This window comes from Cervus elaphus, chromosome 12 (genome assembly GCF_910594005.1).
Source record: "Cervus elaphus chromosome 12, mCerEla1.1, whole genome shotgun sequence".
Taxonomy (NCBI): domain Eukaryota; kingdom Metazoa; phylum Chordata; class Mammalia; order Artiodactyla; family Cervidae; genus Cervus; species Cervus elaphus.
The window spans coordinates 58380886-58394925 of NC_057826.1; the positions used below are offsets into that span (position 1 = coordinate 58380886).

At 39.5% G+C, this 14040-nt stretch overlaps 1 protein-coding gene across 2 annotated transcripts in view; it reads left to right on the plus strand.

Annotated features, from left to right (window-relative positions):
- Nucleotides 1–1052: 1052 nt before the first annotated feature.
- Nucleotides 1053–14040, plus strand: part of POLE2 (DNA polymerase epsilon 2, accessory subunit) — a 29569-nt gene continuing 16581 nt past the window's right edge. Inside the window, exons 1-7 of one of the 2 annotated variants that reach the window (XM_043919025.1) lie at nt 1053–1181; nt 3941–4041; nt 6536–6611; nt 8801–8878; nt 9012–9105; nt 11537–11611; nt 13911–13994. In XM_043919025.1, the coding sequence (XP_043774960.1) occupies nt 1114–1181; nt 3941–4041; nt 6536–6611; nt 8801–8878; nt 9012–9105; nt 11537–11611; nt 13911–13994 (576 nt within the window). In that variant the 5' untranslated portion in view covers nt 1053–1113. The remainder of the gene's footprint in view (nt 1182–3940; nt 4042–6535; nt 6612–8800; nt 8879–9011; nt 9106–11536; nt 11612–13910; nt 13995–14040) is intronic. The other variant, XM_043919026.1, reaches the window with a different exon arrangement.

Below are 14040 nucleotides of genomic sequence, written 5' to 3' on the forward strand. Positions count from 1 at the left end.
GAAATAATCAAGTATTATTGACTTCTCAGAGTCTTGTAGTAATAGATAATAAATTCTAAATCTGTAGATACTGGCCTTCCCTGGTGGGTCAGCAGTAAAGAATCTGCCTGCCAGTTCAGGAGACCTGGGTTCAATCCCTGGGCCGGGAAGATTCCCAGAAGAAGGAAATGCAACCCACTCTAATATCCTTGCCTGGGAAATCCGTTGGACAGAGGAACCTGTCGGGCTCCAGTCCGTCGGGTCGCAGAGCTGTACATAAGCAACAAGTTGAATACACTGGAAGTCACCGTATAGCAGTTCTTAGGAATCATCCTCACATTTCATAAGACTGCACGTTCACTTATATGCACTCCAAGGTTTTATTTTAACTCATTGGAGCAAGCGTTTTGACGCTTGGCAAATGAACAACTCACTTGCTGGAATAAGCCTGAGTAATCCTGGCTCCATCCATCACTCACCGAATGTTTCATCTTGAGTGAGCCATCTACCTACCACATCTGTGTCTCACTTTTCTCATCAGTAAAAGGAAGATGTTGAAAAAACAGCACACAGCTCATTTGGCGTTACGAGCAATATATTAATACATTTAAAGCGCTCAAAGGCAGCTCGCAACTTAAATATAAAGTGGAGTGAGTGAGAATTATGGTGACGTCTAACAGCTGCGAGTGAATGTCGGGGAAAACCCTGTGGTGACACAGAGCATTTCCAGGGCTTGTGTGAAGCAGAGAACATAAGTACTGAAGGGCCCCAAGGTCCGGAGGAGCCCGGCCGGAGTCACGGAAGGTGGAGGGCAGCGATGAGAGCGTAAAGTGGGTTCCATGAAGCACTTGAGATAGGGAAGCACGTTCCCAACCAAACAACGGGGCACTCGCTGGTCAGTATCCTAATAACAGAGCAGTGTAGGGTCGTTTACTCCTGCAACTTAGAGGGTGCAGGGAAGCAGCCTGCATGGCCCGCGGAAGCGCGGATCTTTCCACGCACCGAGAGGAGTAGCGGCCTCTGGCGCTATTTAAAAAAGCGTGTTATTATAAGAACTGGCGTGTCTGGGGCGGGGCCAGGACGGGGCACGCCCGGGAAGGGGCGGAGCCGGGGCCGTGGCGCCAAAACGCGAACATGGCGCCTGAGCGGTTAAGGAGCCGGGCGGTCTCCGCCTTCAAGCTTCGCGGATTGCTGCTCCGGGGGTGAGTGGGCCGGAAAGCTGGCGGGGTAGGAAGGGAGAGCCAGGGCCAGGCCGCCGTGCGGGGCCGCGGGATGAGCCGTATGCCGAGAGGGACCCAGGCCTCTGGCCTTAAAATCACAGAGACCCTGAAAGAGTTCTAAGAAGCGAAGAGGATCTGGCGGTGCCTTAGATTCCCCGACGCGGACTCGTCAAGTTTCTCCCGGAAGGGATGAGGCTCTCCTGCACTTGCCGAACAGCCGGAGAAGCGGCGATAGGTTCCGCAGCATCCGTATATTAGCACGGTGCTTGGGCGCTCTCTCCTCGCTTAGTCTTTTCCTCTGCGGCTTGGGAATCCCAGCATCGCTGCTCACGTGGTTACGGAGACAGCGAATGAGAGCCCTGGGAAAGCCCATTGCTTGCCAGTAGCTGTCAGATTAGTACAAATTGTGGGCCCTGCCAGCCCTCCCAATTTTAGGTCAGGTCCTATTCTTGAGAGAGAATTCCTGACGGGTTAAGAAGTGGGTAGGTTTGAAGCATGTCGTCTTTTTTATTTATTTTTTAAAGATTTCCTTTAGAACTTCTCTTGCCATATCCGTGTTTTCTACGATTTGTAGAATGATCCTATACAAGATTTTTCTCATTAAATCTGCCTTTTTTTAAAAAAAAAAGAAAGAATACGGTATTTACATATGTAAATACCTGCTGGACGGGATACACGTCTCTACCAGGTTTTGATTGGTCTTGTGTGTGTAGAGGTTTTTGGTTTGTTTTTGTGAAGATGAGTTTTATGGGACTTTTACCATGTTTTGGGGTTAGTGGTGACAGGGGCAAGAGTGGATATTCTGTAGGAGAAAATAATAAATTCTGATTATTTGATTATCTGTTGATCCCCGACATTTAAAAAATACAAGCAATAAATCAGTATTTTTCTTTTCACTTAGGATTTGACTTAACACCGAGATGTCATTCATTAATTAAGTCAGAAATACACTGAAATATATTAGCTGTAAAATACTTACGGAGCAAGGGAATAGGAGAGTACAACACTGAGGAGGTTGGAGGGCAGATAGTGTATTAATTGTTTATTGCTGCATAACTCATTACCCCCAATTTAGACGTTTAAAACAGCAGGCACTTAAATTCTCACATTTTCCATGGGTCAGGAATTCAGGTAGGCTTAGTTGGGTCCTTAGCTTCACCGTCTCTCAGCAGGCTGCAGTCAAGATGCAGTCATCTCAGGTCAGTTGGGCAGGGTTTGCTTCCGAGTTCATTCAGTGATTGGCAGGATTCAGTTCATCCTGGATTGTCCGACTGATGGCTTCAGTCCTTCCTGGCTATTGGGCGTCCCCAACATGGCAGCTTACTTTATCACAACTAGCAACAGAGTCTGCTAGTAAATGAAAGTCACCGTTTTTTGTAACTTAAGGCAAGAAAGTGACATCTTGTCACTTAAAAATGTTTGTTTTTAAAAGTACAATACATTCAAATATTTGATCACTTGTGCCATATTCTATAATTAGAAGCAAGTCATTAGGTCCAACCTACACTCAAGGGGAGGTGATTAAACAAGGATGTGATTACCAGGAGGGGTGGATTATTAGGGGTCATCTTAGAAGTCTGTCTAGCATGGATATTAAATAATGCACAATTATCTACTTTCAATTGTGAAAAGGATCCGAGGAAAGAAGTGCTATGATAGTGTATAACCAGGTATATAAACAGTTCTAGAGTCAAGAAAGTCTTCATTAAAGAATGATTTGGAAAAAAAAAAAGAATGATTTGGGGAAAAAAAAAAAAAGAATGGTTTGAACTGAGTATGAGCAGGACTTGAGTAGGTAAAGAGGAGGGGAGAAGTGACCATATAAAGATCTTGAAGCCGGAGAGCATCAGGAAGTCCAGAGACACTGGATAAGACCAGTGAGATTTGACAGGGACCAGATCCAGTATGACTTTGGTCTATCCTAGTAGCTTTCCCAAGATTCACCCAATATGTGTGTGATTTTAGGGAATCAATCATGTTCTATAATAAACTAAAGGGATGTGACACCCACACATGAAACAATAAGCAACCTAAGATATATGACTGTAACAATTAATATTGATATAAAGTGTAAAGTTGTGGTCCACAAATACAGAATGGCATGGAATTAGCTAATTGTTTAAGGAGACAGTATTCACTCTGAGAATTATTGTTATTTAAATCAAGAATTCATGTGATTTATTAAAAATCTGTTTTATTGATTATGGGGGGGATTCATGTGATTTTAGTGAATGTTATTCCCTCTACGACAATATTCAAATGTCAAAGTTTTTTCTAGCCCGTTTTTTTTTCTTATTTTACAATTGAAAACGATGATGAAATTATTGGAACTTAAGCAAATGCATTATCAAGTTAATAAATATTTATTTGTCTGTTATATTCAGAACATTGAAGTAGACTGAGTTTATTAATGTCAAGTAATACATAGTACAAAGCTACTTGATGTAGCAGATGTAAGGGACCTATAAGTGAGATTAACAATTTCAGAAGGAAAGGGAGATTGCAGCTGGTAGAGCTGGTTTAGGAAGTCTTCCTAGAAGAAGGATATGATTTGGGATTTTAAGAATGGTTCTGTTGGCAGTGGGTAGGAGAAAGAGCTTTGTTCAGAAAGCACAGGAAAGGGGAGTGTTGCTTGCCGGGAGGAGTGAGTGAGTAGGTCTTAATTTCAATGCTGGATTGATGAACGTTTGCCAGATTTTGGCATAAAACATGTAGTCTTAATTACCAGTCTTTCTTTTCAGTGAAGCTGTTAAGTGCCTCACAGAAGCTCTTCAGTCTATCAATGAAATAGAGCTTGAAGATGCACTGGAAAGGATCGTCGATGCAGTTGAAAAGCAACCCTGTAAGTAACATTCTCTGTAACTTATATTGTTCATATAGTTCTACATCCTCAGTTATCTTAAAAAGTTTCAGGAGCAGTTGAGGACTCAGTATTGAATGTCCTGGTGGCATGAGACATACCCCTGGTAGCACTTGCTGCTAAACGGGAACCTCTAATTCTGTTGGAACCTTGGGGCCTTCCCAGAGACTCGTCTACAGTTCTTCCCTTTTATGAATTTCCCTCTGATTCCTTTATGGTCACTGTCTTTTCTCTGTATGCCTATTTCTTTGTGTTACTTCAGTTCAGGTCAGTTGCTCAGTCGTGTCTGACTCTTCACGGTGTCATGGACCACAGCACTCCAGGCCTCCGTGTCCCTCCCTCTCATCTCCATTGAGTCGGCGATGCCATCCAACCATCTCATCCTCTGTTGTCCCCTTCTCCTGCCTTCAATCTTTCCCAGCATCAGGGTCTTTTCAAATGTGTAGTTCTTTGCGTTAGGTGGCCAAAATATTGGAATGTCAGCTTCAACATCAGTCTTTCCAATGAACACTCAGGACTGATCTTCTTTAGGATGGACTGGTTGGATCTCCTTGCAGTCCAAGGGACTCTCAAGAGCCTTCTCCAACACCACAGTTCAAAAGCATCAATTCTTTGGCACTCAGATTACTTTATAGTCCAACTCTCACATCCATACATGACTACTGGAAAAACCATAGCCTTGACTAGACAGACCTTTGTTGGCAAAGTCATGTCTCTGCTTTTTAATATGCTGTCTAGGTTGGTCATAACTTTCCTTCCATGGTGGCCTTCCTTCCATCCTAAAATGGCTTACGCCTCTTTTAATTTCATGGCTGCAATCACCATCCGCAGTGATTTTGGAGCCCAACAAATAAAGTCAGTCACTGTTTCTACTGTTTATCCATCTATTTGTCATGCAGTGATGGGACCAGATGCCATGATCTTAGTGTTCTGAATGTTGAGCTTTTTTTTTTTTGAATGTTGAGCTTTAAGCCAACTTTTTCACTCTCCTCTTTCACTTTCATCAAGAGGCTCTTTAGTTCTTCTTCACTTCCTGCCATAAGAGTGTTGTCATCGGCATATCTGAGGTTACTGATATTTCTCCTGGCAATCTTGATTCCAGCTTGTGCTTCATCCAGCCCAGCGTTTCTCATGATGTGCTCTGCATATAAGTTAAATAAGCCGGGTGACAGTATACAGCCTTGACGTACTCCTTTTCCTATTTGGAACCAGTCTGTTGTTCCATGTCCAGTTCTAACTGTTGCTTCCTGACCTGCATATAGATTTTCAAGTTAGTTATTTTTAAATGTTTGAGGGGAAAAAAGAGTGAGTGAGAATAACTTTCCCTTCCTGCCTCAGCCTTTCTTGAGGGATCTTTTTGTTAAATATTCAATCTTTTGCCATAAGCGTGGACCTACAAAAGAGAAATGTTCTTCTCCTAGAAAAAAATGTCCAGTTTCTAGAGCACTGAAGGAGGGAGGTGGGTGTGGCTTGCTCTCATAGGTTGTACAGATGCCGGTTTCTTCAGTTAAACGGGTGGAAACTTTCTATGATAGAGGAGAAATTGCTATTATATCTCATTTTTACTTCTAAGGGGGGAATTTTAAATATATCTTTTAAAATTTTCTTTATAGTTGAAAATTTAGAGATGGTTAATTTTAGAAAATTAATATACATTAATGGCACATGATGGCATTTTGCTTGAGAACATACCACAGTGGTTAAGGGCACCCAATCTGGAAACAGGTTCTGGTTTGTGTTGCTCTCTACTCCTTCCAGTTATGTTCATCAGCAGGTTATTTGACCTCTTGGAGTTGCGCTTTCCTCATCTGTAAGACATGGCTTGAACATCAGTCTTATAGGACATCTATCCAGTAATGCTTGTGAAGTACTGAGCATAGTGTACTTGTTTACTAAGGGTTTGATAAATGGTGGCAGTTATTGTTATTACTGTTACTCTCATGCCTGTTGAAACATAGCAGTTGTGGGGATTTCTCTGGTGGTCCAGTGATTAAGAATCTGCCTTCTAGTGCAGGGGATGTGGTTTCTGTCCCTGATAGGGGAACTAAGACCCTGCACGCCATGGGGCAACTGGAGAAGCCTGCACACCGCAATGAAGACCAATCACAGCCACAAAAAAAAAAAAAAAGGAAGAAACATAGCAGTCGTGATGAAAAGTTATACTACTGTAACCATATTAACCTAGGAGCTTACAGAAACATTTGTATACCTGACTGTATATTGCTAAACAATACTTAGAAAACTGAGGCATTTGACTGTGTGTCAAGTGTATTTGAGAGAAGAAAATTAAGATATTTGAGATAAGACTTTTGTTAGTTACTGTTCTAACCTAACATGTTTTTTCCTCCTAAAACCTATGTAAATGAGAATCCTGGGGTTACTGTTTACAGATTATTTTAAGGAAAAACAGCCATGTATGGAGAGAACTAAATTGTATGCCTGTTTTTAAAATTTGACTTTGAACTTCTCTTTTCAGTGTCATCAAACATGATTGAACGATCGGTAGTGGAAGCAGCAGTCCAGGAATGCAGTCAGTCAGTAGATGAAACTATGTATGTGGACAAATTTCAATTTTTCCCTGTACAGAAGTGTTATTGAGTGCTTATTTTAAATTATTTTCTTGGGAAAATAACCAGTGGTCACCATTTCTACAGTGGTTCTTTCCTTGAGTTTCTTTTTGGTGATAGCTTACATTATAAGCTATCTTTGGGCTTCCTTGGTGGCTCAGATGGTAAAGAATCCACCTGCAATGCGGGAGACCTGGATTTGATCCCTGGGTTGGGAAGATCGCCTGGAGAAGGGAATGGCTACCCACTCAAGTAGTCTGGCCTGGAGAATTCCATGGACAGAGGAGCCTAGCAGGCTATAGTCCATGGGGTCGTAGAGTCATATGACTGAGTAACTTTCACTTCACTACATTATAAACCTCAATATTACATGACTCATCTTTACTATTTTTATCTCAGGATTTGAGATTTTGATGTGTTTGTACCATGACAGACTTTTGCCACTTACCCAACTGATTTGATTTAATATTTTATATGCTACAGGTGAATTGAATTGATTATTCAGAGGTATAATTTACTTTTTATCTTAGGAAAGGGCTGAATCCTGAAGTTCAGGGACTTAACTTGGGTAACATGCTGAATGGCCCCGGAGGGTGGAACCTCAGCTTTATGACTTGTTACCCTGTCTCATGCTGTTAGAGCTTAACAATTTATATGGCAGTAATTTTTCTGGGTTTTATTCCCAAGTGAACCTCTTTCCTTTCCTCCTTTGAATGTAATACTTCTTTCCAAATTCACAGGGTTTAACTGAAATGAAAACATCTGGGAAAAATGAAGAGAAACAGTTTTAACATTTTTTTTCCTATTGGGGCAATGGAGATAATTGAAAGGAGTCATTACTCCTTTTGGTCAATAGTTTTAATCTTTTTTTTTTTTTTTGGCTATATGATAGGTTTTTGTTGGTTATCTATTTAAAATATAGCAGTGTGTACATGTCTATCCCCAAATAGTAATCTTTTTTCTATTAGAACTTATTAGAGCTGCAAAAAATAGAGAAGTTAAGGTATTTAAAATGTATCCTTGCCAACTCATTGCTTAAGATACTAGAGTACTTGCTCCTAAATCCTTCATTAGAAATTCAAAACAATTGTATCAAAGTATAAGGATTATAATCCTAAAATAGGCGTTAAAGTTACCTATTGTTTCTGTCAAGCGGTTCCTATGTGCTGTGCTCAGTCGCTCAGTTGTGTCTGACTCTTTGCAACTCCATGGACTGCGGCCCTTCAGGCTCCTCTGTCCATGGGGATTCTCCAAACAAGAATACTGGAGTGGGCTGCCATGCTACTGTCAGCCAATATAGAGGTCGAGTGGGGACTGAATTATAAATGATCTTTGCAACTCCAGTTGTCAGAAAGTCATTATATTATAGCAGAAGGGACAGGCTTTCATTATTATAGATGCATAAGGAGCGTTAAATAACTTGCTGAGACTGATCCACTAGAAAACCATGGAGCTGTACCTAGAATCAAGGCTTGCTTCAAGTTCACTGGTTTTCTGCTTCTCTATACTAGGTGCTACCAACAGGCGAGCATGAAGTTTTTTTGACCATTTTCATTTTGGGAAATAGATATAATTTTAGGGAGGTTGTTTTTTTTTTTTAGATTGGAATATTTATGCAGCAGTGCTGAGAATAGTGCTATTTAACCTCATTCAAACATGGTTATATTAGAAGTGTCTGAAGGTAAATTATTTTGTAAATTGTCCTTCTCTAACACTGTAAGTGTCAATGATATAGTCAGAATTTGGGGGGCGGTTCATTTTTGTTTACATCTTTTCCTGGGTCACTTTTGCATGATATTTTGGATTAAAAAATAGTTGGAAATGAATTACACCCTTTAATAATATTGTAGCCTATAAAAGCAGTATATATTAGGAGAGATTGCTTTAAGATGTCACTATTTTATTATAAATGTTCTTTCCCAACAGATGACATTATTAATTAGAAGTTGATTAAATTTTTTGTTTGTTTGAGAGTATTGGCAGTGCTTTCTTTTCTCTGAGAGGAAAACATACAGGCTAAAAACCCCATATTATTTTTGACACTACAAGAAATTGTGTACATGATCTGTGGAAAGTAAATGTGTATGACATAAGATTATAATGCAAGTTTTCATGTTCACTTGGAATACTTATTTTTTAGTAAATCAGGTTTGTTCTTATGGGTTGTTTTTCAGAGATCATATCTTCAATATCATAGGAGCATTTGATATCCCACGCTTTGTGTACAGTTCAGAAAGAAAAAAATTTCTTCCGTAAGTATGCCATCCGTTGATGTGAAGCTAATTTCAAATGTATATTTTTTTTTCAGAAGGTATATAGCTTTCATTTCTGATCTGTCTTTGTGTGTTATGGTAGTCATAAATAGACATATTCTTTTTTTTTTAGTTTATTAATGACCAACCACCCTGCACCAAATTTATTTGGGACAGCAAGAGATAAAGCAGAGCTGTTTCGTGAACGATACACAATTTTGCACCAGGTAAGTTGGAGGGGGAGAAAGAGACTGTTTCAATGTAGGTTAGACTCTGGAATAATCAAAGGATGGACTTTTGTGCACTAAAGTTTGTCCTTCAGTAGACTGCTATTGGGCTCTCTCTGTTTGAGACCGTATAGAGGATACAGATATGAAAAAAACACTTTAACCATCATGATGGTGGTAAAAATAGTAGCTAACATTTTTCACATGCTTTTGATATGCCAGGCATTGTTTATTACTTTACAGACATTGCTTATCATTTGATCATCATAATATCAACATTCAGTATGTATAAATGCTATTATTCCCATTTTATGGATGGGGAAACTGAGACATAAAGAAGTTTAGTCACTAGCCCAGAGGTTATATCTAGTAAGTAGAATGAGGATTTGAATCTAGTCAGTCTGACTTGAGCCTAGCATTCGCCTCCTACACTATAGTCTATGAAGTTGAAGACATGTGCACAAATAAAGAGTAGAATTTTATACATGCTTTAGAAGAAATACAAAAAGAATGCATTCCATAGAAAAATCAGAGACAGCTTCAGGGAAACGATGGCATTTGACAGGGACCTTGATTGCTCTGATCTTGTGGAAATGGGGGAAAGGTGGCGAACAGTGTGAACAAAAGCAAAAGGTAAAGTGGACTCTGTGCAGGAAATGATGAGTTCTCAGTCCTTTGTGTGGAGGGGAAGGCTCGTGAAGAGGAGTAGCATGGGATAAGTCTGTAAAATCAAGTGGCAGCTAAATCACGGATGGGCCGTCTCAGATTCCTCCTGTGTCCCGAAGCCCTCCGCGATCTCCAGTTGAATGCAGTCTCTCTCTGCTTTCAGCCACTGACAACTCAATGTGTCTCCCGTGTCAATTACTGGAGTGGGTCCTGCTGGGCATTCGGGGTGCGTAGCCCTGGTGTCAGACTGCACACTCCTTGTTTATTTCCTCCGCCACATTTGGCATAGTGCTTTTCACAGAGAAGATGCTCAGTAAATACCACTTTCTTTTTTCTTTCTTTTTAAAAATTATGTGTTAAAGCCTACGATATTATTTGGGGGTGTCACTAAACCCTCCCGAGCCTCATTAAAAGGGTTGAATCTGGTGGTCCAGTGGCTAAGACTCCACACTCCCAATGCAGGGGGCAGGTTTGATCCCTGATCAGGGAACTAGATCCTACATGCCTCAACTAAGAGTTCGCATGCTGCAGCTGAAGATCCTGCATGCCTCAGTGAAGATCCAAGGTCCCCTGTGCAACAGCTAAGATGCAGCACAGCTAAATAAATAAATACATACATTTTTTAAAAGGGTTGAATTTTAGTCCATGCATATTTTTATTGCAGTTTCTTCCTGAACACAAATCTGCTTTTACCATTCTGCTTCAAAATTGTTGTTTTCAATTGTGTGTAAGACTAACTTCTTGGTTTGGCATGCAGAGTCTATATTGTTAGGGCTTTTTTATTAGAGGTAATGGAAACTCAAACTGGCAAAAACAGACAAAGGAATTTCTTGGCTTGTGGAGAAGGTCCAGCTGTGTCAAGCACGACTGGAGTCAGTGCTCACACAATGTCTTGAGGCATCTAGCTCTTCCCATCTCCCAGCAACTTTACAAAATTCATCTTACTTTCAAACATATTCTCCCTATGAAGTGACACAGGTGGCCAATAGTAGCCTTAGTAACTCTTAGAGAGTTCTTCTTTTTCAAAAGTTCTAGTAACTGTCACTTATTGGCGTGGCTTTAGGCACTTATTCAACCCTGAACCAATCAGTGGCCAAGGGGATGGAGTACTTTGATTTGCTAGGTCTTGGTGGTATATCAGTGGAGGGGGAAGGGCACCTGCCCTACCTAAACTTTGGGTACCACAGTGTGGAGGGGGGCATAGTTTCCCAAATATAGACTCCCACCAACCTCTCGCATTTTCTGACTTGTGCACCTTGTGATCCAGCTGTACTAAACTTCACATCACTTCCCTAACACTTCTTGACTCAGAACTCCTTCTGTGACACATCCCTTCCTCTGCCTAAAATGTCTTGTCTCAGTCTCCTTCTGTTTCCTACTAGCAGAGTCTTTTTTATCATTTAGAATCTCATTAAATGGCCCCTTCTTCTCAGGGTCCTTGGTTGTATTGTGACCTATTGACACTTCTTTCTCACTCCCCCTGCCTCTGAGGATGACAGCTTTAGTTTGTCATTTCATATCAGCCCAGGGCGCATTACTGCCAGGTACACAATAGACCTTTTTTAAAAAGCCTTAAAAGTTTTTTTTAAATTGCATTTCTAGATATTTGTACTTTAAAGTATGTGAGTTTTCAAATTTGTTGAGAATAAATAATAGTAATGTTAATTTAAGAACAATGGTTTGTCAGGGTGCTATTTTAATGAACAGCGCTCTGTTTTATTAAAGGTTTGCCTCAGTAATTCATGTGAATTTTTCTTTTTCCTAGAGAACCCACAGACATGAATTATTTACTCCTCCAGTGATAGGTTCTCACCCTGATGAAAGTGGAAGCAAATTCCAGGTTAGAACGTTATCCTTATTATTTAGGGGTGTAAGTGTACAAGCTTAGTATTTGTTGCTTAATTCTAATTTATTGAATTTTAAATGCAAATGAACCACTGATAACTGTTTCGCTAACTGACCTGCGTGTGCCCCCTCTTGGCAAAGTCCATGCCTTGTGTCCTGGGTGCTACAAATCTCTAACAGAATCATCTACTTCCTTCTTTGGGGCAGGCCCTGAGATGCTGGTAACCCCCAGATAGTCTCTCACCACCAGGACAGAACCCTAGTCCTCCTGGTCCATTTGCTGACTTTCTGACCAACCCTCACCATTACCCATCTTGCCCTCACTCCCACTCTGAAATCCTGCTCTTTGCCCAGTCCAGCCATCTAGTGACCACCACACACTTGTTCAGCCGAGACATGTTACATCAGTTGGAGTGAAAACTGTGCTGAAGGCGCTAAAGAAACCACATGTACAGAATGCATGAGAGGGCACAGACAGGCCACGGCGTCGTCTAGGGAGAGGGAGAACGTGTGTTCCTTCTGCTGTTCTATTTCAGGAAGCGGTTACCAGACAGCACCGTCACTTTTGTTGCAGCCACATACCTGGTTACTGTCAGTGCGTCGGTGGCTTTGTTCCCTGCTTCAGCACACGGAACCCTGTGGGGGACAGTCCTTAGCGCCTTCGGGCTAGGCCCCACCGTTTCTATGAGTTTCCACATAACTTCTGAAGAGCCCAGGCTCTGCTCAGGTTCATTCACTTCTCTACCATGTTAGATCAGAATTCATAATGATGGGCAGTCTGATAGATACTAAAACAATAATACTAGATGATGCTTAAATTAATGTTTGATGGTAGCACCATGAGGAGAAAACATTTATAGTGTTTGATAGTTCTGCTATCAGAAAAAAATAAGTTGTGGAAATTGACATTATTGATTATTTCTCTACCAATGATTATCTATGCATTTTCTCAAATATATTAGGTTTCCTATAGCAACTCAGATACCTACAGCCCAGAAGCATTATTTCACCTTTCCTCTTTGCCAAAGTAATGTTAAGACTTAGCTAAATAATTTATTGTTCTTGTTATCTTTCCAGGCTGTTTAACTTTGTATCCCTGTTGGCATGTTATTTAAATCCCCATTTATTGTCCCTGTATGGTATTCTACCTTTGCAAACTACAAATATTGTATCCTCACTTTGTTATAGCTTTGTACTCCTGTGTTGCTTTATTTACTGATTGTGAATTGAAATATTTTTCCCAGTCTGTAAGTTGTCTTTTTATTCTCTCAACAGTCTTTTTGAAATACTTGTTATTAATTATGTTGAAGTCTAGCTTATAAGTTTTTTTTTTCATGGCTCATATTTTTAGTATTGTTTCTAAGAAATCTTTACCTAATCAAGTTTTTAGGATACATGTCTTTTCTTCAGATTTATTCCCAAGTATTTCATTTTTTAAAAACTGTTTAAAATGAACATTGTATTCTTGTGTCACTTGAGGTTCATGGTTTTAAAGAGAACTTCAATATCATATGTTAATGTGATTATTATGGGATGTTGTGATTATGTCCTTTAAGTTGTTTGGTATATTGTTGTATATATACTATAGATATTTCTATCCATTAAGAAGAATTAAGTGTATCTAAATATAGTTAAATGCAACAATGTCTAAGATGTATTAAACTTAAAAAGTTAAGTTGAAGAATAATACAAATAATATTTCATCTTTGCAAATAAAACAAACTGTATGGGTATGTGTTTATAAATTATGTATGTGTGTATTAATATATTGTTAGGATTATATGTATAGAAAAGGATCAGAAAGGATTTCTTTAAAATAGTGCCCCAATTACTACTACGTTTAACTTTCTGGTAAAAATATAATGATCAAATTGAGACTATAAGTAATAATGACAGACTTTCAAAATACTAAATAAAGTAAGAGTAGAATATAACTTTTTAAATAGCCCACTAATTTACAGGTGCTGAAGAGACTGACAAAATTCATATTCTTCTATATTTAAAGATAAATATACTTATCATTATTCAAAATAATATGGTATGAAACTTCAGTCATTGGTAAGGGCCTGTGTTGACATGGTGTTTTTTTAGGCATAATTCTTCCAAGACATCATCAGTTGCTATTTTAGCTTTTTGTAGGATAAAATTATATTTTCTAAGTTTTTATTTTCTACTGTAAAATAGATGTAAATACTGCAATGTGCACTCAAAATTTACTTATTTTTATAAAAAAAAGATTAGTCTCTTAAAGGAACATATTTTCAGTCCTTAAGAGTTTATTTTGTTTATTTTAGCTGAAGACAATAGAAACCCTATTGGGCAGTACAAGCAAAATCGGAGATGTGATTGTTCTTGGGATGATAACCCAGTTAAAAGAGGTAAGTGAAACTTGATAAGTATCCATCCTTTATTTTCAGCCTTCAG